Source organism: Lutra lutra, chromosome 6 (genome assembly GCF_902655055.1).
Source record: "Lutra lutra chromosome 6, mLutLut1.2, whole genome shotgun sequence".
In the NCBI taxonomy this organism is placed as follows: Eukaryota; Metazoa; Chordata; class Mammalia; order Carnivora; family Mustelidae; genus Lutra; species Lutra lutra.
The window spans coordinates 3700088-3727174 of record NC_062283.1 but is presented as its reverse complement, the minus strand read 5'-3'; the positions used below and the strand labels follow the sequence as shown (position 1 = coordinate 3727174).

The 27087-nt window shown below is 46.7% G+C and overlaps 1 protein-coding gene across 6 annotated transcripts in view; it reads right to left on the bottom strand.

Annotated features, from left to right (window-relative positions):
• Positions 1 to 34: 34 nt before the first annotated feature.
• CARMIL1 (capping protein regulator and myosin 1 linker 1) overlaps positions 35 to 27087 on the bottom strand; it is a 315620-nt gene continuing 288567 nt past the window's right edge. For 3 of the 6 annotated variants that reach the window (XM_047732884.1, XM_047732887.1, XM_047732889.1), the window contains 6 exons: positions 20848 to 21277; positions 14247 to 14328; positions 12976 to 13188; positions 9933 to 10073; positions 7462 to 7611; positions 35 to 652 (listed from right to left, as the gene is read on the bottom strand). In XM_047732884.1, the coding sequence (XP_047588840.1) occupies positions 516 to 652; positions 7462 to 7611; positions 9933 to 10073; positions 12976 to 13188; positions 14247 to 14328; positions 20848 to 21277 (1153 nt within the window). In that variant the 3' untranslated portion in view covers positions 35 to 515. The remainder of the gene's footprint in view (positions 653 to 7461; positions 7612 to 9932; positions 10074 to 12975; positions 13189 to 14246; positions 14329 to 20847; positions 21278 to 27087) is intronic. The other 3 variants (XM_047732885.1, XM_047732886.1, XM_047732890.1) reach the window with 3 other exon arrangements.

Sequence of the window (27087 nt, the reverse complement as noted above, 5' to 3'; positions counted from 1 at the left end):
GAGAATGTAAAAACCATAGCCGAGATCTAATATATATAATTTATACAAATTATTTATTAGTGTGCTCTGTTAATATACTCACAATGTGCAATTGCATACATCAAGAATAAATCTATCGAGTCAAGTGCAGATGTGACACGGGTACCCACGGCAGTGCCCCACAGTCAGCCGATGGTGTTACCTGCATGAGTTATGTGTCCAGTTCCTCTGTTTACCTCCCCAAACTCATCCTGCAGGGCAAACTGTAGCTGCCTCAGAGAAAATTCAAGTAGGATGCATGGAGAGTTGCTGGCATTCACTGAAGGCAGATGAAGAAATGCTTCAAATTCAAATGCCAAGGTGGGGAGAAGACCCCTCAATGGGTCCATTTCTGTTTTCAAAAAATAAGTAAAGAAAGAAGGAGAAAGAAAAGAAAAAAGCACCAAGAGAAGAGCGTCGGAAGTAGGAAGAGGTGCTGCCCTTGATTCCCCTCTGACGGCTAACTGAGCACCCTGTGCTGTTGGCATGGGGGACCTTTACACAAAGATAAACTCTTTTTCCGCTTCTTCACCAGAGTCGCTGGACTTGCCGCCTTGGCGGCCATCTTTACTGGATGACCATTGCTTCTGTTCTTGATACTCCTGGGGCTGCTGGCCCCAGCTTCTCCTTGAAACTGAAACAGAAAGGGAAGGGGGTCATTATAATTGAGGAACAAGGTACAGTCAATGGCCTGACCAGTAATGGGGTGAGATGCAGGGGCTCCAAGAGGCTGGAGGGCTCGGGGGTTGGGGGGAGTGGACGCAGAAACAATTCACCAACTACGTGTAGAGTCTCGAGACGAAAATTAAGAAAAAAACAACAAAAAGAGAAACAAAAGAAGAAAACATAAAAAGCCCAGTCTATGAGAGGGTAAACCTCTCATAGCTGTGGCTGCGAATCTGGGGGTAAGGATTGGGGAAGAGAAGGGGCCCCTCCGACCCCTCACGCTGCTTGTGTGGCCGAGAGAATAAGACAGAACTTGGTGGAGGTGTGGCCAGACAGATGTCCCTTGTGATGCCTTCTGCCACCATCTAGAGTTGGCTGTCTCTGCTCTGGGGCCAGGACTTGAGGAAGGGCCCAGCAACTGTGGTGAGAACTTTCTGAGCCTTGGCAAACCTCGGTCTTACTCTCTAGGAAGCGAACCGTTTATAAAGTCTTGTGGAAAGGAATGAATACCACTGATGGTGCAATCAATTCTTTTGGAACTAGCCTCTGGAAAACAGAAGTGCCAGGACTGTTGCCTGCTCTGATCACATATAAACATGAAGGATCCCCTGCGACTTGACAAGGCAATGGTGGTAGACCAGTTGCCTGAATGGAGCCTTCGGTACAAGTCACGTCAGACACGCTCCGCTCTATGATCGCTGGTCCTCACAGCTACCCTGGAAGGCAGGTTTTGTAAACGTGGAATCCGGGTTGAAACTGGACCTCTCTCTCGGGTCTCTCTTGGGTCGCTTGGATGGCTCACTCGGTTGAGCATCTGACTCTTGATTTTGGCTCAGGTCATGACCTCAGGGTCCTGAGATCAAGCCCCTCATCAGGCTCTGCGTTCAGCGGAGTCTGCTGGAGATTCTCTCTCACTCTGCCCCTCCCCCTGCTCGCATGTCCTCTCTCTAAAACAAATAAAATCTTAAAAAAATAAACCGAATCTCTCCTTCAAAGACCCTGTTCTTTACAACTACAGCAGCTTCACTGGTACCACACCCCTAGTGTACAGATCCCACTTAAGCTAAAAATACCAAGCTATAGGCAGGTTAAGCAACTGACTGAGCCACCCAGAGGTCCCCCAAATGAGTAATTTTTAAAAATTTGACCTCTTTATACCTAACACCTCAGATGGAAAAGTGATGAAAAAATATCACAACTGATTTTATTTTTTAGCTTGAATCGTGTAAAAAAAATAAATCTCCTTTGATAGTTGTCAACAAATCAGTTTTGGGGAAAAAGGTAAAATAGGTTTCTATACATAGCTTGTCCTTTATCACAAAATCAATATGATAGTAATACACAAAGAGTCCTCTAAATTCTCAACTTTTGCGTGTGCGATATGCACAGGAGGAAGTGGAGCGGGTTTACAGTATCTTCACTGAGAGGACACTTTGCAATAATCTGACCCCAAAATAGAGCATTACTAGGGAAATCTTGCTAGAAAATTCTAGTGATTCCCTCTTAAAACCAAAGTGACTTTTTCCTGTCTGTCAGGTGACTCAAAAATAAATTTCCAACACTACAGGTTCAAAAGAAGAAATAAACATGGTGATACACTGCTTTTTGTCTTCAGAGGAAACATACTGGCTCGATTTCTTAGATTCAAAAAGTTTTCATCCCTCCCAGTAGTTTAGCTTCCTCAAAATCCCGGGCCTAATTCATGTTCTGTGACATCAGAGTACTCTCTAAAAATGGAGAAATTCATGCCATCAACAATGTTTATGCCACAGGTAAAAACAGAGCACCGCGGACCAAGGTCGCTGGGGCATAGCCAACTGAAATTCAGGGAGATCTCACATAGGAATCTTCCTGCAGAAAGCAGACTGTCCTTCGATGTCCTTCAATCCACATCCAAGTGACAATGATTCTGAGTCCTCCAGGGCTAGGGTCAGGGCGGGGGGTGGGGTACAGAAAGATACAGCAAACATTGGTTAACAGGCTGGGTTTTAGGTTGGTGATGTGGACTTAGTACCAGTCATGAAGGCATGAATTTTAATTTGTCCAACATAGTCCCTGAGACAAATAACACAGTCTTTCCAGGGGCCCGACAAAACAGTTCACTAAGGCAGTGACACTGTTTGAAACTTCATTCTAGGGGCGCCTGGGTGGCTCAGTGTTAAGCATCTGCCTTCAGCTCAGGTCATGATCCAGGGTCCTCGGATCGAGGCCTGCATGAGGCTCCCTGCTCAGCGGGGAGTCTGCTTCTCCCTTTCGTTCCCCCCAGCTGGGCACCCCCAGGTCTCTCTCTCTCTCAAATAAATAAAAAGTCTTTAAAAAGTCCACTCTAAAAATATTCACTCTCACTGAATAAACTCTAACACTTGTGAATGTGATCATGAAACTAGCTGGCATTTCCTTGGCATTGTAGGGAGGCCCGTGAGCAGACAAGAGACCGAAGGACGTGAGATCAGGGAACGAGAATCAGACAGGTAGCCAATCCGCTCACTCTCCCAGACTCCTGCCTTCTCATCAGCCCAGATCACGGGTGCCAACAGCTTCATAGGCAGAATGTTCTTTGTCAAGTTTGTTTTCCAGTCCTCTGGCACCAACGGTTTTGGTTACATATAATTAGGATGCTGACTGCAATGATATTGAGGTAGGTCTGGTCAAAGCTCCCGCTAATGAACAGTCCAAATAAGATTATGTCTGCTTGAGGGGCTGCCTGGGTGGCTCAGTGGGTGAAGCCTCTGCCTTCAGCTCGGCTCATGATCTCAGGGTCCTGGGATCGAGTCCCACATCGGGCTCTCTGCTAGGCAGGGAGCCTGCTTCCTCCTCTCTCTCTCTACTTGTGATCTCTCTCTCTCTGTCAAATAAATAAAATCTTTAAAAAAAAGAAAAAGATTTTGTCTGCTTGAAACTTAAAACTCTGGAAATCATTTAAAAATATTTATAAAATCCGGGCTTTTTCCCCCCTTTTTAAAAACTAATTCAGATGGGGGCGCCTGGGTGGCTCAGTGGGTTAAGCCTCTGCCTTCGGCTCAGGTCATGATCTCAGGGTCCTGGGATCGAGCCCTGCATCGGGCTCTCTGCTCAGCGGGGAGCCTGCTTCCTCCTCTCTCTCTGCCTGCTTGTGATCTCGCTCTGTCAAATAAATAAAAAAAACTTAAAAAAGAAAAAAAAACTAATTCAGATGAACCTTCTGCTAGGCAGCCCGATGTAATGCCTGACTTTACGCACGATAAAAAAGAAAAATCAGTTTGTTTCACTCCACTTCTTCAATGCAAGTAGCCGTGCAGCCAACACGTCAGGGCATCTCCATACGTGTCATCTATTCACGAGTTTACTGCCATCCCACGTACCATTAAAATGATAAAAAATACTTTGTGTAACTGAACAGGTAATTTATTCAACACAAACGCTTCATGTATACTCACCTCCCATCTACAGTGCCAATGACTGGTGCAGAGAGGCTCAAACACGAAATCTGTCATTCTCGAAGGTGTTTTGACTTTGCATACACACACACACACACACACACACATGCTCAGATACATGTATACACATACACACGTGCTAATTTTAAAGCTTCCAAAATGTGCATATAAATTCAGAATTTGAGATGCATTTGAAAACTGGAGCTTTTCTCAATTTTAAGCTCCACGAGCATTCATATTTCCCAGGAGGAAAACATGATGACCTTAAAAATAATATTCAGTAGCCAGCCCTGATTTTTTTTTAATGCTTTCTGGTAAGAGCCAAAATTGCAGACCAACTGTTAATTTTTTTTTTTTTTTTTTTTGAAGAACTTTTAGGGGTAGTAGAATCCAGATCTGGTGGAAAAAAAAAAAAAGGTAAAACAGAGCACCAGCTTACAGACCATAAGCCAAAGCCGGGTACTGGTTGGCTCTGGGTTGGATTATGGAAGAAGCAGGTGACGGATAAAAGGAATGTCAGAAGAAGACCGCCTGGGCAAACAGGATACATCGTGATACATACAAAGCCAAAACCACCTATTTTCTTCAAGAAAATAGGACACACTCTAATGACAACATCACAGCTTATCATTAAACGCAAGACAGGAAAGGGGATGAAATTCAAAAGTGACAGAGAGTTCCAGTAAAAGAAAAGGAAGCATTTTATACCTGTCAAGTCAAAACGAAAATAGCCACATAATTAAAACAGTAATCATGGCAAAACTACGCAGCATGCTTTGAGAACAACAGCCTCTGTTTGTTACACGGTTACTTGATTTAGGAAAAGAAAAAAGCTGTTTTAGCTTCAACAAAGTTGCTCGTGAAGGATTTAGAGGAAGGCACACAGCGCGTGTAACAGCATCGCTCCGCCAAATGCCATTTGTTAACCAGGAACTAACTATTCAGAAAGCAGACTGCTTTGCGGTTCTCAAGGATGAAGACAGGAGTTGGCACTAACAAAACAAAATTCAAATCTCTGACATGAAATGACTTTAATTGAAGCTCCCGTAAAAATTACATTTTGGGGGGTCCCCGTCTATATTTCAAGAAACCGAGGCAGCAAAGCAAATACAAGATGGTCCTGTTGAATTCCATGAAACTTGGATGCAGCCCACGATGGTGAGGACTGTAGGCTGAAGAGGTCATGGAAAAATCTGCAAAGGGCACAGAATTCCTTGCCTTCCTATGATTTGGTTTATGCCCGTCAGTCTCTTTTCACTATCTCAGGGCCTTCCCGCAGGGTCAGTGTGGTCCTGGGGACGGTCTCAGTGTGTGTGCTGTGTGAAGTGTTTTCAGTGGCTTCTCAAAAGCAGGGACAATGTGTCATCTCAAGCCGCCTTCTTCCTGAGAGAAGTCAACTGATACAATAGTTCAAATGCAAATTTCCAAACTCTAGAAACATCTGTGCAACCTCATCAGAAGAGGCCACACAGAGACAGAGCTCCTGTTTCAACAGACTCTAAGAAGAACTCTGCCTCTCTTCAGAAAACAAATGTCTTAGGCATTCATTGATGTAATTTTTCTACCGCTTGAACAGATTTTCTGGAAAATATCAGAGGCAATCTCTTACAAAGAGAAGAGTTATTGTAAGCACGTATCTATTGTAAGTTATCGTAAGGATTGTCTACAAGCAAACACGTGCGCGTGTGTGTGCACACGTGCGCGAGTGTGTGTTCCAATAAAACTCTATGTACAAAAACAATGGGTCATAGCGTTTGTTTGTTTGATTGATTATAGGGTCAACCACAGTAGTGTCTGGGGCATCACTGGTATTTATTTATTTTAAATTTTTAATTGAAGTATGGTTGACCTAGTAGTTTCAGGAAATCCTCTAAAAGTTTCTCTAGGTAGGGCACGTGCTACCTGCTGCCCCATGCAGAACGTTCGTATGTGACTTATGCTGTGGATGGCGTCCTTCACTCCATCTGGTCTACCCCAGCATCTAGCTGGTGTGTGCCAGATCACCAGGCAAGTCAGAGCTCATGGCTCATCCAACCGCATTGGCCAAGAAAGTTGGCTCCAAAGGTTGTTGCCCGTGGGGCACCAGTAGGTGCTTTTTTGTCATTGTTTTGGTTTTTAAGCCTCTGTCAAGGGAAGTTCTCAAAGACAGTGGTCCCCACTTGAGCCACCGTAAGGAACTCAGTGAGTTGTTAAGCTGGAGGGTGGGTCACGAGAGTCAGACTATCAGTTAAGGAAGTGCTAGAGTTCGAGAATGGCTTCTCCTTTTGCAATAAGGAAGAGTTAGCCCCATAATAAGATCACTCCCACTGACTTGCTGTCCAGGGCGCTAAGAAGGCTGTGAGGGGCCGTGCCGTGCCCTTCATCACTGGGACTCTAAGCACACTCACATGTTAACTGCCCCATAGAGTTTTACAGGAAGACAAGTGCCCTGTTTCAAGGGAAAAAGTATTTCCAAGGAATCTCACTTTTCAGAATATTTTATATATATTTTTTTCTTTTATGATACAAAGATGCCCTTTCAGATTTTTCCAGGTAAGTTTATAAAAAGTGATCAGCCGGGAAGATCATCAGTACTGAGTCACAGAAAAGACGTTTCCTCTTCGGATCAGCTACGTTTGCTCTAACATCGCCCCCGCTGGAGATTAAAGCCGACTGGAAATCTGTCTCCTTTTCTGTCTCCAGGGACTCTTTGGCTGCACTGAACATGGCAGAGTTTACCATTTACCACAGTGTCCAACAGAAGACAGGTGCGAACGAGTTGTAAAGTTGAATAAACTGTTCTCAGAGGTTGAAAAGTTAATTGGTACTTTTTCTGTCTCCCTAAGGGGTCCTCAAATGTCCCAGGAGAGGTCGTGGGCATGGTGTGAGGTCTGCATTTAGTGCTGGCTTTTTATGGCTCCTTTCCCAAAAGAGTATAAGGTAAGGTGTTACGGCCAATACTTGAGAAAGGCAGAAACTGTGTTACTCTCAGAATCTCTGATCTGATCCCAATTACAATCTAACAGAAGAGTAGAGAGATCGAGAAAACAGGATGTATGACCCCAAATATAAAAATGAACCTACATGGTCATAAAATTTTGAAAGGACAAGTCACCCTACTCCAAAGTAACTTGATCCTCCTCCTGATGGTTTCTAATTTTAGATTTTTAAGTTCATTTTTTTTTTTTTTTTTTTTTTTTTACTCCAAAGGGAAGGACCATCCTGTTGCCATTTAGGAAAAAGAAAAAACACGAAAAAAGCAGTTGTCCGAATTAATCCCTGGACTGGTCCTGGGAGAGAAGTTACTCAATTAAAGTTCGGTTTTGTTAGTGCCAGTCCGTAAGCTTTGGGTCAGCAAGGGATGATAACCGAAGGCTCTAACCATTTGTTGGCTGTGACTTCCTGTGCCCAATTGCATTCACTTCCTCTTCTGCAATGGTGGAGTACAGTTTTGAAGATCTTTTCCCTCCACTGGAAGGCTTGTCACTGTCATGATCTGAATGTCTTTTGTAATAATCTCCTCTTTGCACTACTGAGGAAAAGGGATTCGTTTTACCCTTTATATTAGCAAATACATCACTGTGTTGACAATAATGTTAACGACTGTTAGGATGAAAAATTAAATATCAGAGAACCCACCCCACTTAGGATTTAAGGAACCTACAGTGTTGGGCCTGCCCAGATACACCGTCACCTACAGAATTCAACAGCCAACATTATGGAAATGTGGTGCAAAAATGAGGTGAGCTCTGAGTCTGCCCCCCGCCAGGAGTGCTAACAAAAGGCCCCCCGTGTTACCACTTCTGATTCCAGGATGGATTAACAAAAATCACATTCACTATGGAACAAACCAGAAGAATCATAGCAATTTACCTGTTTCAGAAATTAGTTGGGCACGCTAGTCCGAAGGGAGGCACAGAACAAGGAAATGAAGTAACCAGCATGAATAATGCACAAGAAAATAGGAATGAGAACATCAGGAGTATTTTCTAAAGAAAAAGACAGGGCTCGTGAGCAGCTATCATTCCTGGGCTGGCAGAGCTGGGGAGCTGATAAATAAACAGGTCAGACTCTTACCACCTTGGGCAGACTTTATATACTCCTCTCAGATGCACGCACATTTTCAGTCCAATTTCAATACCAAGTGACAACCACAGTGATCTCTGTGGTTAACTTATTGTGGATCCCCGGGGAAAACTCTCCAGGCCCTACCTAGAAAGATGGGAGCATGCATCACCCTCGGTGTTTGCTCTCGAGGGAGAATGAGGAAGGGTGTCAAACGTCTACCCCAGAGCTTGGAAATGTCTGAGGGGCAAAGACGTTCCTCAAGGACCCGGAGCAGCCAAGGGCTCGCTGGTATTCACCCACTTGAACCAGAGGGGTGCCATGACACCCATTTTCAGCCTAGAGGCTGGTGGCTTCCTCGCAGCCTTGTTTTCATTGTCTGGGCATCTAGCACACATAGCTTTTCATAAAAGTGAGGCAATTTTCAGAACTTCCTTATAGGTAACGATGCGAAGTCGGCAGTCACAGAAAGAAGGGAAGATGAGGATAGGCGTGGGGGAGGGGTTACCAGGGACGCTTGCTGCTGGCTCATGGGTCCGACTGGCCACCAGCCAAGGTTCTGCCCTCTACACCAAGACTTCCGGGGGCTACGGCTATCACAGCAAACTCTGTGTTTGTCCTTTCCATGTAAACAGACTCTAGGCACCGGCTACCTCTCATGGCTTTCAGTGCTCTGCTTGACATGAGTGTTCTATCAGCTTTGGTCAAAACCCTACCTTCTTAATTATTTATAGCCCACAGGTGAGTGAAGCTTGTACCCACCAAATGAATCTGCAGAATGGAGAGGAGAAAGCAGGCAATGTTTTTCTTTTTTTTCTTAATTATTATTATTCTCCTAAGCCACAAAGATAGTACTCAGAAATACTTTCTATTAACTTCAACACGAGACTACCATTAATAAAAGAAAAGAGGCCAGGGCAGGAAGATGTCAGAGCCTGAAGGGTCAAGGAATTCTACAGCATCAGGCCTCTAAAAGAAAACAAAGCAGCTTCAAGCCATAACAGGAGCCATCTGGTCATGGGTGATGACTCGTGTGGCTCTGGAATGTCCTTATAGGTGGGGGCTTCAAGACAGCAATTATATTACTCTGTATGAAGGACAGAACCCAACCGTCCATAGCGTTTTTAACAGAATGAGGGAAGTTGGCGGGGGTGGCGGGGGACGGAGAGGAATGGTGGGTTGCTGAACACGTCTCGCCTCCACTGATCAGAGAGAGGGCACCCAAGTCCCAGCATTATCTTGCTCTGCTCCAACCCCAGCAAATCAGGAGCAGCCAACTGGGGACAATGATTTCCCAAGAGTGTCCTTGCAGGTGCCATGCTTGTGAGGATAAGGAATGCATGACCTCATGATTGAGCAAGCAGGAGGAGCTGCCAGGTCTCTCGGGCCTGCGGGGGCTGCCTGCGATCATTCACAACCGGGGAGAGCTTTTCTGGGAAATAATGGGACCTAGAGGCCTATAAGTCACCGAGATGAGGCACGAAGTATTTAAGGCACTCCCTACCTGCTGGGAGCCCGCTCAGGAGCACCTAATGATTACAAAGAAGTTAAACCTTGGGTTGGGGTGTCCAGTATATTTTCACTCATTGTGTATGGTCCTTCATTAAGATCCAGTGTCATCAAAAATGTCGATTCAAGTTTCTGAATGAGAAAACTGCTCTGGTTCCAAAAGTTTAGTCCAAGGGATGCTGACTTAGACTCTAAGGTATTAGTTGAGTCCAAGATTAATTCCTTTCTCTTGAAAGGACTCTCCTTGGAGAAAGCAGACATACAGGACATACTTCTTACCTTCCTGGGAAAATGTCCTGGGACTAGGCTGGGGGCTACTCTGGCCATCTCTCTCCTTGTCTGATGGAACTTTCTTCAGGACAGGCGGAAGAAGAGCGATTTTAGAGGAGCCAGGGCTGGATGGAGAGTCTGGGATGTCCTCTGGAGAGACACAAACGCATGAATCAAACTGTTCCACAGACCAGATTCTGAAAACATAAGCCAGGCTAATCTTTAAATACGAACAGTCAATAATTTTTTACAAGCATTGTAGAATTCTTTTGGCCAAAACCCAAGTTTTGTGTTCCTGCAGGTAATATCTACAAACAGTAGGGGGAAAAGTAATTAAAACTTAGGAAAGGTTAAAATCTCTAAAAATTGCAGATGTGAATTTATCTTGTAGACGCAGAATTTCAATGAGCTGGTATTTGAAAATTACGCTCTAAGTGAACTCCATGTTCCTTTTGCCTCAGACACAGAGGCTGGTGGATATTCCTTAAACATGTGACATTGATAACCGTCCTTCCTCTACCTGCTGCTGAGTCCAGTGAAGCGGTCACGAAATACACATGAACATACGCATGTAGGAACGTGGGTGCGCGCACCTATATCGACCGAGACCACTAAAAATAACTTGGCATCACGGACTTTTAGAACTAGAAAGACTTCGGTGATCCCTGTACAAATGAAGAGTTAACAGATGACCCACTGAAAGATAACGACAACGTTATTAGGATGTGCAGTCTAGTCTCTTCATTCTAAAGGCTGTGCTCTCTCACTCTAACTGAAAGGATGTCCTGAATTGCTCTCCTTCCTCTGCTCTGTGGCTGGCAAGACTATGTGAACTTGGCATGTGTGCGTGCGTGCACAAAGACGACAATTTTCAGTCAGGCCCTGTTCAGCCTTCTACTTCTGATTCAACTCTCCTACGTGCTCCCCTGGATGAAGAGGATATGAAAGAGCTCTCCCTGCTCCGACAATCTCTCAGGGTTGTGGAGAGGAAATGAGTGGACCAGGAAGTGCCTGCTGACTTCTCAAGCGCTAGCAAAGCAAACGTTAAGTCTCGATACAGTAAGTGCTAAGGAACAAATGAACACATTTAACAAATAAATTGAAAAGAGAAGCTCCTTGAGACAGAATACTGGGAATCCAGCTAATCTGACATTCAGAATTCCCAACTGAGGAGCCAAAGTACTGTATGAGCTAGGTCCATTTTGTAAGAGCCGTTCCCTTACCGCAGACTAGAGCTACACCTTGTCAATGAAAATACTGGCCTGATTTTGAGTAGTCATTTAAAACAATTCTTCCAATTATTATTATTATTTTTTTGTTTCATTCTCCGCACTCTTTATATTATAACGATACTCTGTGTGCACCAAGAAATGTTCCGTGTTTCCCATTATAACAAACTTTGGTCTGTAAAATGGTTTGAGCAGACTTAGGACACTCGAGGTGATCTACTCCAAGGGTCAGAGGCCTGACGTCACCCCAGGTCCCTCTGCGGCTGTGCTTTGGAGACCGGGCACTGGGTTTCTTGAGGGATGAATGTGCTGTGGAGACCGGCAAGCATTAACCAGCTGGCCGCTTGGTGAACGAAAGACACGTTTGAGGGAAAATGGGAAAGACCCACAGTGGAATGAATCTGGGTGCGTGTGACGCTGCCTTTTTTCTCATTGCACCCAGTCCTCTGCGTGTGGACGAATGACTGTGGTGAGCTGCGTGTCTTTCTTTCCAGCACCCATGCCTACGGGGAGGAGGCTGGTGGGAGTGGTCACCCTGGGGGTGTCCTAGTGTCTGGCTGCTGCTCACCAGCTGTGGGACTTGTCCAACTGAGGGTCCTCACGGTCCACATGTGCGGTGGGGACATACGGAGTTTACCCACATAAAACACTTAGAATAGCGCTTGACACAGTGTTTGGTTAATATCAGTGGGGACGGCAGTGGTGAGGATACTCCGACCCTCTGTACCTTTACCCTTACTTGCCTAATTACGACGAGGGAAGACAATGAAGAGGTTCTATGAGGTTCATTACATTATCCATTCTACTTTTGTACAGGTTTAAAAATGCTCATAGTAGGCCATTGGGGGAAGAAAAAGAGAGAAAAAAAAATAGAAAAAAAAAAGAGAAAAAAAGAAAAAGGGGGAAAAAAAAAGCCTGAGAGGGAAGAGCAGCTGTAGGAGAGAAAAAAAGGCAGAGTCTAATCCATTTCTAAGTTTCTTCTACCAGTCGATTTTCTAAACAAGAGTCAGCAAACTTCTTCTGCAAAGGGCCAAACGGTAAATACCTCAGGCCGGCAGGCCAAACGGCCTCGGTCACAACTCCACTCTGCCGTGTGAGCGCCGAGCGGTGGGAGGCAATCTGGAGACAGATGGCCTGGCCACATGCCCGCCAGCATTTCATTTACAGAAACAGGCCCATGGATGGCCAAGCTCTGTTCTAAACCCGAAATATTTCACGTACTATGGGGCAAAAAGAGGAGAACTTAGCTCTCCCTATTGACGGCCTGCATCCTTACCGCGCGGCCTCCTGAAGGGTGTGTGGACCCTTGAGGCCGTTCTCAGGAAGCTCAGTGCGGCCCTGCAATGGACCAGCGCAACACAGGGCTGTCCTCTCGTGTGGCCCTCTAACCTGTGGCCGGAAGGCAGGGGCAGTCTCTGAGTCCTGGGTGTTGAATAAAGAAACTCGTCAAGGGCACCTGGAGGGCTCAGTGGGTTAAGCGTCTGCCTTCAGCTCAGGTCATGATCCCAGGGTCCTGGGAACGAGCCCCACATCAGGCTCCTTGCTCAGCAGAGAGCCTGCTTCTCCCTCTGTCTCTGTCTGCCATTCTGCCTGCTTGCGCTCTCTGTCAAATAAATAAACAAAATCTTAAAAAAAAAAAAAAAGAAAAGAAATTCTTCAGCCTTTGTCCCTGTCGAAACTGCTGGCAGGTTTCTCTGAGTCCTCCTGTAGACCCCTGTGCCCATGATCACCGGCAGCCCCCGAACTGTGGGTGGAGTCGCGATCCAGGGAGCCCCAGAAGCCGCCTCACCCGGGGGTCACCCCCTGCCCAGCAGAACCCTTACCCGGCCGTGAGGCGGTTCTCGGCTTCTGCGGGATGGTGGGCCGCGCCGCCAGGCTGGGTTTGGGGGACTGCAGCGGGGGCTTCGGGCTGGTCGGAGTGCTGGAAGAGCTCCGCGACCTGGGGCCCGCGTCCGCTTTGGGCTCCGCTTTGGCGTTCTTCTCGGGTGTTCCCACACCGAAGCGGCTCTCCGCGACACCTGGGTGCAGCTTAGGCACTGCGATGAGAATGGGGACAAAGAGCACACTTGAAACTCAGAGGAGAAAGAAACGGATCATTCACAGCTAGGAGAGGTCTGGTACAAACTGCCTTAATCTTTTCCCATCCTTTCTCATCACAGGTACTCCAGAACCTCCAGCACATCGTTCCAGCATGCTTGTAGACTCCAACACGCTGGCGGAAGACTACACTTCTTTGTGGAAAAGCAATGAACTTGGTGGCGCTCTTCCGATCGCTCCTGACTACTCCACAGATGGCAAGCGTCAAGTTCAAGCGTGTCCGTGTCCATGCCAACGGACGGAGAGCAGGCAGGGCTGAAGGCATTGGAAGCACTCAGCTCTTTCTCAGATGTGGCACGAGATGCAGATACAGGAAAAACCAACCACAAGTGCCTCGGTTCTGGATAATCATCAGCACGTAGGGGTCTGGCTATGGGTCCCCAGCAAGGAAAGCTACACTAATGTCCAGAACCTCCCACTTAGAACCTCCCAATCATGCAAACGGCTTCCGGGATGTCATCCTCATCCCACCCCTGCTGGTTGAACATGAGCTACCTTCCAACTCTTACATAAAGAAACCCAAGCTCAACACAGGACTTTGAAGCAGCAAAGTGAGGTTTCTGACATGCCATTTGTAAATTACTTATTCTTTTACTACACCTGAAAAGTCAGAGGGCCAAAGGCTAGTGGACATTCATGCTGAAAGAACATTCTTTCATCTCAAACAAATGGGCTACCTTCCACCTCCTGAGTGTGGCTGATTAGACACATTGGACATGGCCCCGTCTTCCCCCTACTGCTCAGATGCCCACAGTTTGGGAGTTTTCCTCAAAGACATTTCTTCCCTCTGGGAAATTGGAGAAGGTGCCCTGTGCGGGTACACAGCTAGCAGGGCGGGAGACATGGCCCAGGTAGAGGGACGTGGCATCCAGGGGAAAGCTGATAATCCACGACACAGGGCCCCGTTCTCCTCTCATTCTAATCTTTCTTCTGTCAATCATGTGTGACTCCTGGAACCAGACAGGAAGTGTTTTTCCTTAGAGGATGATGGTCTTACCTGCCCCACCACCATCCAGACGTTCTGTGCTGCCCAAGGCCAGGCTGGAGGAATCCTGAGAGATGGCCTCATTCCCAAACTTCTGAAAAATTCAAGCACACAGTCCCGGGAAAGCGTGTGTTTATTTAAGATGTAAGAAAAAGAACATAAGCAGATCATAAATGACAACAAATAATGGCCCCTTACTACTCTCACACTGACTGTGTCCCACCTCTCTGTCTCCCTGAGCCGCCTTCTGGAACAAAGCTTGAATGAGCAGGTTCTGTTCTGTGTTCATAGTTGGGGCTCTGGGGTCCGAAGAGTGGTCAGTTCCTCAGAATGTTCCCCTGGGATGACAGGTGCGTGGACTCAGGGGAAGGTAGGAGGCTTTCCTGTAGGGTTTTTCTGTGGGAATACCTCTACAGGCTCCACAGCCCCTGATGCTCCAGGCAGCGGGGGCACAGACACTCTGCAAGTTGATGGGACCATCTCCCCAAGTTGAGTTCCCCAAATCAAATTTTAAAAGTAGAGGAAACCTTTTCAACTTAAATGTATAAGATAGGTAAAAAGGGGCCTATAGCCAGCAGGGCCTTCCCCACCACTGACGCAGAACCACAGGACACAAATCTATTGTTTAATCTATTGGCCATAGATGAACAGAATTAATTTTAAAAACCCCAAAATGGGCACCTGGGTGGCTCAGTGGGGTAAGTGACTGCCTTGGGCTCAGGTCATGATTTCAGGGTTCTGGGATCGAGTCCCACATCATGCTCCCTGCTCAGCAAGGAGTCTGTTTCTCCCTCTGCCCCTCCTGCTCAGGCTCTCTCTCGCAAAAATAGAAGACTTTCGAAAAGAGAAAGAAAAAGAAAAGACCCCAGAGCTCCAGGTGAAGGGGTCTGTGATAGCAAAAGGGGGTGGGGTTAGAGGCCGTTGTCTAGGGAAAGGAGCAGGAACTAGTGAAGCTAGGCCTCCACCTCTTCCTTGCGTTGCAGAGAGCCCACCTAAGAGGGGGACATCTAGATCCAAAAAGTTACCTGAAATGAAACATCTGCGGTTGGCTTAATAAGGCCCAAGTTCCCTGGTGACAATGACGATCTGCATCTGCCTCCCATTCAAAACCACAACACAGTGGGCAGGTAGACCGGGAGGCTGATGACCTTCTGCCTGTCGCTTCCCGCTGGGGGCACACTTCGGACAAACCTGAGAAGCACCGAGCGCCTGCCGCTTCCCAGCTTCCCACTATTTGTGATGCTCTACGAGGGGTTATCTGAAACTCAGATGAGAGCTGCCTCATCTACCACATGTACTGGCCGGCTACGGCCAGACCCTGGCCCAGACTGCCACCCCCCGCCTCCGACCCCAAGGTAGCAGGTGTCCGGAGCTCCCTCAGCACGACCACGTCAGCTCCTCTGCGGAAGGCGGTTGAGCAGGTCTCCGAGGAGGAATGTGCACACAGGTTCCACGGCTAGAATGTGCACATTGTTTGGCGTCATGGAGGAAACGGGATCCCGAGGAAAGGAAGCCCCGTTCCAGGGTCCCAGGCGAGCCCTCGGATCCCATGGGGCAGAGAGGCACGAAGTCCCCGCCTGGACCAGCACGGGGCGCGGGAGCCCTGGAACAGAGTCCCGCCCAGAGGCGGGGCCTAAGCAGCACCGCGCCCAGCATCTCCTGGCCTCCAGAAGGCAGGGCCTCGCGCTCCTGTGCTCAGACACAGGTAAGAAGGTGTGCTGCTTAAGCATGGCCAGGACCAGGCTGCGACTAGCAAGCCGCCAGCGCACGAATCCAAGGGGACACTGGCTTTCGGGCGTGTGAGCGCTGGGCTGGGCTCCGAAAGCCAGTGCCTCCTCACACTTTGCACCCGGGTGCCCCGCTTGCCTCCATTTAATATATGATCCGAGGAGTTGTGTTTTCTTTTTCCTTCCCAGCTTTCTGAGGTAGTTAACAGGTATCAAAAATGACCGGGTGGAATAAGGATAAAATACTGTGACATCCATTGTCTTTGAGTGCCAGCAGCTGAGGAGGTGGCCCCCAAGAAAAGATGGGGGCTCTCTGCATTCAGTACTTGTTACTCGCCTTTGTTAATAAAAGAGAAGTGCCATGTGTTCACATTCACGGCTCTTTTCCTTTGAATACATGTATTAAATGTGAAGAGTGTAAAGAAAATTATTCAAGAGTGAAGACACCTAAATTTTAGCAACAGTATACTGACCAATGGGGCCTATGCTGCTTTTATGAAGAATACAGTCATTTTAGGGGAAAATATTTTTATACTAATGTTTTTAAGTTTGATTGTTTTTAAGAGAGCGAGTTCATGAGGCAGGGGAGGGACAGCAGGGGCAGAGAGAGAATCTCAAGCAGGCTCCCTGCGCAGTGCAGACCCCAATGGGATCAATCCCGTGACCCTGAGATCACGTGAGCCAAAATCAAGACTCAGATGCTTAACTGACTGAGCCACCCAGCTGTCCCTTATACTAATTTTTGAAAATCCTTCCTATTATTTTATTATTCTGATAGAATACTCCTGACCAGTTTGAATTTCCAATTCAGGCATTGTTCCCACAGCCATTTGCTCACTTCATGTCCATGTGGCACATTTTGGTAATTTACAGTATTTCAAACTCTTTCGTTATTGTTCTATTTGTTAGGGTGATCTGCGATGTTACTGTTGTAATTGTTCTGGGTGCCGTGAACTGTGCCCAAATAAGGCAGTGAACTTCGTCGATAAATGTCATTCATGTTCAACTGCTTCACCAACCGGCTGTTCCCCATCTCTCTCCCTCTGCTCACATCTTCTCACGCCTCCCTATTTCTAAGACACAACAATACTGAAACGGGGCCAAGTAATAACCCTACAATGGCCTCTAAGTGTTCAAGTGAAGGAAGAGTTACACATCTCCCTTTAAACCAAAACCTAGAAATGACTAAGCTTCATGAGGAAGGCATGTCGAAAGCCCAGACAGGCTCAAGGCCAGGTCTCTTGTGCCAAGGAGTTACCCAAGTTGGGAATGCAAAGGAAAAGTTCTTGAAGGAAATGAGAAGTGTTATTCCAGTGAACACATGAATGGTTAAGAAAGCAAAACAGAGGGGCACCTGGGTGGCTCAGTGGGTTAAAGCCTCTGCCTTCCGCTCAGGTCATGATCTCAGGGTCCTGGGATCGAGTCCCGCATCGGGCTCTCTGCTCAGCAGGGAGCCTGCTTCCCTTCCTCTCTCTGCCTGCCTCTCTGCCTACTTGTGATCTCTGTCTGTCAAATAAATAAATAAAAAATCTTAAAAAAAAAGAAAGTAAAACAGACTTATGGCTCACGTGGAGACAGTTTGAGCAGTCTGGACAGAAGATCATACCAGCCACAACTACCCTTAAGTCAAAGCCTCATCCAGAGCAAGGCCCTGACTCTCCAGCTCCATGAAGGCCTGAGGGAGGTCAAGACGCTGCAAAAAAAAGTTTGAAACTAGCGGGGGGCGGGGGTGTCATGAAGTTGAAGAAGTTCCAGAACAGAAACATGCGAGGTGAGGCAGCAGGTGCTGACGGAGAAGCTGCAGCAATTTCTCCAGAAGATCGAGCTGAGAGAGTTAATGAAGGTGGCTACACTAGGAAACAGACAGTGTAGACAGACAGCCTTCCTTAGGAAGAAGATGCCATCTAGGACTTTCACAGCTAGAGCGGAGAAGTCAGCGCCTGCCTTCAAAGCTTCAAAGGACAGGCTGACCTTCTTAGGGCCTAATGCAGCTGCTGATTTTAAGTCGGAGTCAATGCTCAGTCCTCATTCCGAAACTCCCAGGGCCCTTAGGAACGGTACTAACACGACTTTGCCTGTGCTCTCGAAATGAATGACCGACAAAGCTTGGAGGACAGCATATCCGTTCATACATGGCCCACTGTTGAGACCTGCTGCTCAGAATAAAAGATTCCTTTCAAAACATTACTGCTCATTGACAATGCACCTGGTCACCCGAGAGCGCACTGTGGTTGGCTGTTTTCATGCCTGCTGACACAGTATCCATTCCGTAGTCCACGGATCAAGGAGTCTTTTCAACTTTCGAGTCTTACTATGTAAAAAATTCATTCTGAAAGGCTAATGCTGCCATAGACAGTGCTTCCCCTGATGGGCCTGGGAAGGTCAACTGAAAACCTTCTAGAAAGGATTTGACATTCTAAATGCTATTCAGAACATTTGTGATTTATGGAAAAGGTCAAAAAACCAACATGGATAGACTTTGGAAGATGGGGACTCCCACCCTCATGGAGGACATGGAAGGGTTCACGACTCCAGGGGAGGAAGTCCCTGTGGGTGTGGTGGAAACACCAAGAGAGCTGGAAGGGGAGCCTGAAGAGGGGACAGCATGGCTGCCGTCTCGGGATCAGACCTGAACGAATGAGGACGTGCTTCTGACACATGAGCGAAGCAGGTGGTTTCTTGAGATGGGATCTACTCCTGGGGAAGACGGGGTGAAGATTATTGGAACGACAACAGAGGATTTACATTATAACATAAACCTAGTTGAGAAGGCACCAGCTGGGTCTGAGAGGGTTCACTCCAATGCGAAAGCAGCTCTATTGTGGGTCAGACGCTGTGCAACAGCATTGCACACTACAGAGAAATCATCGGTGAGGGGAGAGTTAATCAATGTGGCCAACTTCACTGTTGTCTTATTTTAAGACATTGCCACAGCCAGCCTCACCTTGGAGCAACGGCCACCCTCACAGGTCAGCAGCTATCGACATGCAGGCAGGACCCCCCACCAGCAAGCGCAGATGATCATATTTTTTATCGATAAAGTATTTAAAAATTATAAGGTAGGTACATTGGCTTTTTTAGACACAATGACAGTCACACACTCAACAGACTACAGTGTGGTGTAAACATGATTTTCTATGTACTGGGAAACCCCTAAATCCATTTGACTTGCTTTACTGCAATATTTCCCTTATTGTGTTGGTCTGGAACTGAATTCGTGACATTTTGGGTCAACCAGATGGGTCCCCATCTCTGGGGAACAATGTGATGTTGTTCTAAATAGACACAAGATGGCGCTAGGAGCTCATTACTATAAGCCTTCAACACCTAAGACCTAAATCACAGGAATTTTGTCACTTTGAGTCAATTTATGTATCCAATCCAACACGCATGGAAAAAACCCTCCAGCATGTCCCATCTTTCTACCAAAAAGCAGCTGCTCATCCGTGAAAACAGTGATAAAATAAACAGCTCATTAGTGAAAACAGCAGTTCATTGTTGTAAGAAATTCTATAAAATGGATTGAAATTTAAACATTTCCTTGGGCGTCTGACTCACCAGTGATGTGGTCACAGTGCTTATTCAGAATTCTGACCAGTGAATTAGCAGAATACAGTTAAATGGTCCCGCCCTCTACACCCTCCTCAGCCTTCCATAAGGGTCAATGAGTAAGTCAGGAGAGATCTGTCATGAGAAAATTGCTGGGTAACTACTGTGCTGGTAGGAGAACTACAGCAAACAGTTGTAAAGTCATGTGGGATGCAGGAGTTGATGAAAAAATAATCAGCTGTTAAGCCATATAAAAACCCTCCACACCCTGGTATATAATACAGTTTACTAGTAGCTTTCTAAAAATCAACGGTTCATTGGGGTGAACCATTTCATTCTCATACTTCAAATAAGACAGATGGGCAATTTTTCTTTCTTTGGGAAACCCAGTTACATAGACGAAAAAGAGCTCAGATTCACATGCAAAACCCCAAACCCGCGTTAACATGGGTATGTTGATCTTAGCGATCACAATAAAGCTATAATCTTTCAAGTAGCTACAAGAGAAAGGAGAGATAATGGAAGAAAAAACACCACAATGTCTACTTTAAAAGATGTGTGAAGGATAAATGATATATTAAGTCAGATTTTGGGAGGATTTGGCAATTTTGAAACGATCAAGCTTTTCTTCAAGCAATCCACAATATATCTCAATGATCAAGTATTTAATTAATTCTAACAGAACACCTTTACTTTTTTTCCCTTTTGACTTTAAAATCTGAAACAGAGCAAGGAATTTTTAGGTTTGGAAAAAGGGAACTCTGAAAAAACTGAAAAGGAGATCTATTTCTATATAATTAGAATCTGGTTTCAGTATTTTTTTTTTTTTAGGTTTTCAAAAATTTTTAGGTAATCTCTACACCTGACGTGGGGCTTGACCTCACAACCATGAAATTAAGAGTTGCATGTTCTACTGACGGAGCCAGCCAGGCACCCCCACAGTTTCGGTATCTTTATTAGCCTCTGTCCGTTGTTTCTGGTCACGCTCAGGTCTCATCTTGGATTCAACAGACTGGTGCTCTCCCCAGCTGTGTGCATTTCCCGGCATTGGGGGTCCCAGGCTCCTGACTCACACAGGAAGCACCTCCGCAGGTGGGGAAAGGCAGACTCTCAGCTAACGACTTACCTTCAAACACTGTGGCTCGGAAGAGCGGACCCTCGCACTGGAGGGAAAAGCTGGCCATGTCTTCGTCATCTGTGCTTTGGGTTCTTTTGGATAGAGGCTTTTGGTTTTGGATTTGTATTGAACTGAACGGGCTAGCTCTGTACCTCTCTCGCCAATGAACACCAAGAGGGGGCGAAGCCACACAACCGAGTCAGAAGGGACCCAGCCTCACCTTCTGCGCACAGGCTGCTCTCCTCTCCTGCTTGGCCTTCATCTCCGCCATCAGGCCGCTGCCCATCACCTGGATCCCGTACCTTCGGCCGCCCTGCGGACTGTTCTTGCCGTCGTTCCGCTCCACCCTGCCCCCGTCCTCCCCGTGACCTTCCTCAAGGGAGTCGGGGGTTTTTAGCTCCTCTGTCCGCTCCGAACTGCCGTTGTGCTCCGCGGGCTTGGCATCCTTCCTGGGGGTGTCCGTGGCCGGACTTCTGACGGCCCCTTTTGGCGAGGACGGTTCGTCCGGCATCAAGACCGTGGGAGGCCGCTCAGATTTGGACCGGGACTTGATTAAATTGAGAAAGCCGCTCTTCCGAGAGTCTCGCTTTTTCTTTTCATCTCCTCCCTCGCTCAGCTCGTGGGACTCGGAGCCTCTTGCAGATGATCTCCTGGGATTCAAAAGAACAAATCCTGTGGGTTCTGCTGTTAATTAAAGTTCTAGCCAGAGCTGAAGAATTTGAGTCTTTGCCCTTGATAAAGAGAAGTGGGGATGTTGTCACAGTCGCAGGTAAGGAGGTGAAGGCACCACCAGCTAAGAAGGAGAACCTGAAGGGGTAGGTGTTTTTGAATCTCAATGCTCAGGTCAACTGCCTCTCCACTTGTAAGACCTTCCAGCAAAGCTGGCTCCACACAGACACAGGACAGAGATGGCCTTATTTAGTGTGACTGACAATGGAAAGGGCCGGCCGTCCCCACAGCCACCTACAATCCTTGTGTCATCACTAGATCACATCTGAAATCCCACCGTTGGTGCTCAACTCAAACAAAGATGTGGGTCTTTGCCTCAAGGGAACACCACTGAAGGAGGCAACAGGGATGGTGAGCTTTGGCAGAGCGTTGTACACAAGAGTCAAGTTCAGGAACGAAAGAGAATATTCAGGAACGGGGGGGGGAAAGAGCAAATCCAAGGGGTCAATGGGATGTCTCCCTGGTGCCTTTCATTTAGAGCTGGCAGACTCCGGTCCCGTTAGCTCCTCTGAGTCCCCCATGAAATCATGGCCAAAGGTGTGAAGAAAAAAATAAAGGCCAAGAGCCCCAGAGCAGAAGAAAGGCAAAACAACAAAGTCTGGAAGCCAAGAGAAATTTTGACTAAAAATGGACTTAACAGACGTAGAAAGCCGCCCTCTGAAGTGCTGGTGGGGGAGACAAGAAGCAGTGGGTTTGCACGAGGCTCCCGGTGCCTCTGGAAACAGAAGGGAAGCAGGAGCTCTAGGGAGGAAGAGAGCCAGAAGTCCATTCACCAAACCATCAGATCCTCTCCCCAAACCAGAGATCAAAACTGCTTCTTCGTGCCCAAGTTTACCCACCGGGCAGGGTGAGGGCCAGCAGGACAGCTGAGGCACATGTGCTATTGTGAGAACAGGGGGGTTCAGGTGGAGGGCAGCAGACCATGGGACCCCTGCCATAAGGATTATTTTAGGCTGATTAAGAAATAGCAGACACTGGAGCAGCTCTGAAAACTGAGTACAAGTTGCCCTTTTGGAAGAGCCATTCATAAGAGAAATCTCCATTTGTAAGAGTGTGTTCTTCTCAGTAGCAGGAAAAGGATAATAATCTCTAGAAATTTGTCAAAGGAGAAGGTATGGACTTAAATCTGTATAACACCCTTACAACATTTATAGTCCTTTTCCTGGTAACCTCCCCACACTCGTCCCCTGCCCGCCATCCCAACATCTTTCTTTTATTTTTAGCTAAAAATAGTATTTTAAGATGGTGGCTTGAGCCATTCTGGGGAACTACTCTGTTTTTCTGGGTCTCTCCCATGTATATAGAGGGTATCCATGTTCTTGAACTTCTGTTTTTCTCCTGTTAATCTGTCTTTTATTATAAAAGTATCTCAGCCGGAACCTAGAAGGGTAGAGGGAAAATTATTTTTCCTCCCCTATAATCATAAGAAAGCCTGCATATTGGGACAAAGATGTTCCCAGGCTCCTTCCCTCATTCTGGATCTTAGAATGGGCCAGGTTTATGCCCTCCAGGCAGGGGGTCAAATTTCCCGACAAGCTCAAAAGAAAAGACTCAAAGACTTGGATAGTCAGGGAGACCCTCCCCCAACAAAATGGTCCAAGAAGGGTACCCTACACTGAAGTCCACCAGTCAACAGGCTCCACTTGCTGCCACGTGAAATGGGGAGACCCTGGGCTCCTGATCCAGCCCGTCCCAAAGATGTCCCGGAATGCTCTTGGCTTCAACATGAAGAAGAATTCAAGGACAGACACACGACACAGTGGATAAGCAACACAAGTGGGAAAGTTTATTAAACCAAAAGTACCCACTCAAGGGGCACCTGGCCAGCTCAGTTGGTGCAGCAGGAAGCTCTTGATCTCAGGGTTATGAGTTCAAGCCCCACAAAGAGATTACTTGAAACATAAAATCTTTAAAAAAACAAAACAAGGGGCGCCTGGGTGCCTCAGTGGGTTAAGCCTCTGCCTTCGGCTCAGGTCATGATCTCAGGGTCCTGGGATCGAGCCCCACATAGGGTGCTCTGCTCCACGGGGAGTCTGCTTCCTCCTCTCTCTCTCTGCCTGCCTCTCTGCCTACTTGTGATCTCTATCAAATAAATAAATAAAATCTTAAAAAAAAATAAAAAGACAAAACAAAACAAAAACAAAGTACACTTGTAAGATAGGAGTCGATAAGCTTAAGAGAGAGCGAGCTGTGTGCAGGGGTTTGGGGTTCTACCTTTTATGTGCAGTTGTTAAAAAGAGAGAATAATATTCATTATTTGGTGTGGGGAAGCAGGGTTTCCGGTCGTGGCGCCGCCATCTTGGGCCTGCCTGGTGGGATCCAGCTTCTGGCGGATGCTGCCAGGACGGGCCTCTGACCTTCCCCACAGCCGGCCGTGGCCTCCTCCTTGCTGGCCTCTGGGGATCCCGTTAGAGCCTCACTGCCTCTCATTCACCACCTTCCAAGCTCACTAGTGTTCTATTTCATTTCAAAGGAAAGAGCAAAATACTGCTGTGCCATCAAACAAGCATAACAGGAAAATGTGATGGCAGTAGTATAAAACCCAAGGTTGGAAGGTATAGCTGTGGAAATCTCCCAGATGGTGAGGAATCGGGGAGCAGGTAACAGAAAGAATGAGAAAACAAGAGACAAAAGATAAAAACAAAACAAAACAAAAGCTGGTGAATCCATAGAGGAAACACATAAGTTGCATAATGGATGTTTTAAGAAAAAGAATATAGAGAAAAAAGAAGGGAAGACATTATGAAAAAAATAATTCAAGAAAAATTCCAGAACCAAAGCACACGAATTTTCCAGTTGAAATGGCTCATTAGGGCCTAGCAAATGGACTCAAAATAAAACAAAACAAAACCTACCCAGAGTCAATCATCATAAATTTCTGGGAACAAAGAGAAAATCCCAAATGCTTCCAGAAAAGAGTAAACACAAAAATAAGTAAGAAAGGATCCGGGCTCATGATGACAATAGATTTGTTCGGCCAAGGGCAGCCTGCCTCAAGATGGGCTGCTTTGGGATGAAGATTATTTTGAATGAAAAAGTCATCAAAATCCAGCCGATTCAGGAAAAGCTCCTTCCATCTCCCTCGACAGCCTAAAAGAATTTAGACAGAGGAGCTGGTCCAGGGAAAGAGCTGTCGGCTTCGAGAACTACACTGTGCCATGAACCAGGAGTGGTAGACGAGGGAGGACCCTAGCAAGGCCTGTTGGATCAAGGTCCTCAGTGTCCACTGTCTGAGTGGCCCAGCAGACGTCTGTGTACCAAACATTCACTCTCCTGAGAATTGCGTTCCTTCCCGCTGAAGTCCCAGACCCCTGTCCCTTTAGCCCCTGTCTCTTTAGCTCAAAACGACATATATGCCTCATGTGGCCTGACCGTCTTTGGCATTTCCCCTCTGTGAGGCTTCCCTGTACATACACTATGATATTTGATTCTCTCCTGTTAATCTTTCTTTTGTCAATTTGATTCTTAGTCCAGCTAGAAGGATCTTGAAGAGGACAGGGTATCCTTGCTCCCCAACAGACAGATTCTAACAGTAACACTAGAAGCTAGAAGAGAATGGGACCAGGTTTTGAAAACTCTTTGGTAAGATGGATTCAACCTAGAATTCTGTATGTAGTCACACTGTTGATCAAAACGAAAGATGGATCTATGAGTCTCCCACAAGGTGCCCTTCTCAGGAGACAACCAGAGGAGGCCATCCACCAAAACGAGGGAGTCAGGAAAGGAAGGAGAAGACAGAGGCCAAAGGAAACAGGAAAAGGACACAAGTATGCGGCAAGGGGAAGCCCCCAGCAGACCAAGATGGGAGGTGGCAGGGGACAGCAGGAACTGCTCCCAGATGCCACACAGAGTTGGTCAGGCACCAGTGAAGGAAGTATATCTGTCTGTCCCAGGAAATGACATGGAGAATACTTGAGCAAATGCAGAGGAGGTTTATAATTTTCTTGGAGACGTATGGGAATGGCAGAGACAGGACTACGGAAAAGTCAGCAAATGCAAAGGGGATGATTATTAACTGTAGGGAACATAAAAAACCACGAAGGAGAGCAGACCCGAAGATGGTGTAACTCAGCTGTGCGTATTCACAAGGAAGAGAGAGAGAGTGTGTATGTGAGTGTGTGTGTGTGTGTGTGTGTGGTGGGCAGTCGGGTCCAGGGTATCAGAGCTAAACTGCCATCCTCTACAGTGAGGAGCTAACAGTTGTGCTTGCTACCTAAAACTGAAAAACAGGAAATAGCAAAAAATATTATTAAAAAATATGGAAGTACAAATAAAAAATAAGCAGCGAAAGGTGTAGGAATTATTTGCCTCTGGGGAATAGGGAGTGAGGAAAGAAACAATGGAGTTCCTTTGTTTTTTTCTTTGTTCTTTTTTTTTTTTTTCCTTTTTGGGGAGAGCCTTGTAGAACATCTGGTATTTTAAACTAAGAGCATTTCTAACTTTGATTTGCAAACATTCTTCATACAGCTTGCAGATTCTACCCGTGCCTAGCCCTTTACATATCAAACTGACAGTCTGTTTTTATACAACAAAAAGACATAAAAAAAAAATCAAAACTTCTAGTAGATTCCACCATTTGATGAAAATTGATCTCTATTTCTGTCTACTTGTGCACTGCAACATACTCCCAAAGCAGTATCTTTGTAGAAAGTAGATTTTATACCTTCTAAAAACATGCCTAACTTTCCTCCAGAGCCCATCACAGAAGAAGGCATCATAAGGATGTAGGAAATCACACGGGGGCGGGTGTGAACGGCTCAGATCAGGAGTGCGTACACCTCTCCACCAACAACACATCACCTTCTGAAGTTTGGGAGGCGGTGAGCCTGCAACCGTGTCTGTGGTTTGTAGGGATACAGGGCGAGACAGTCCAAATTCATCCCACCAACTGTGACCAAAGGCAGACTGTAAATTACAGGCAGGGTCAGACACTCAAGTTACAACGAACAGGAAGGCCTGGGGGACGCTTCCGAAGAACAGCCATTCTCTGGGGATGGATGACTTGAGAGCCCATCCTGAAAAAGGACTCTCCTGTTCTGTTCTGTTTAGGTTGGCATGTCGGGACTGCCTGAGTCTTTTACACTGAGAATGCATCCGTCCATTCCTCGTACCGTAAAAAAATTTAAAACAGAAGAAACACTCAGAGGATTGTGTGCACTCTAACAGATGGGTGCAGGGGATTAAAAAAAAAATAAAAAAAAATACAAAAAAAGCTTTGAGTCAGTGGCAGAGAAAGAGCAATTAATCTGGGGGGTGGGGACGGAGCCATCCCGAGACAACTTCAGAGAATGAATGACACCGAGGTTAGTTCGAGAAGAATGGAGCTGGGAATCTTCGTGGCCTAGGATGCCACAATTCAAGGCCAGGGTCAAAGAAGACAAATAAACAGGTCCTGAAGCTTCTAATGTGCAGTAAGCTCTACTGGCATGGACATAAAAACTCCACTCATTTCCACCTCACCATCTGCTGAGGCCACCCACAGACTGGCCCGGTCGGTGTCTTCCCTCCCTGTGCGGGTCCCCACCCCGCCAGCCTCAGCTTCCTGCTGTGGGCACGAGGCGCTCCTGAATTGGGTGTCTCCAGGGGATGAATATGTCACAGACACAAGTCCATGGTAAGAGTGTGTCTGGGGACAGGTCTGCATTTGGGTTGGGGATTAAAGTACTCGGAATGAATCCTGCTTACGGCTGGAAGCGTTCCAGGTTAAACCGCTGTCAGCAGAAGTTCCTAA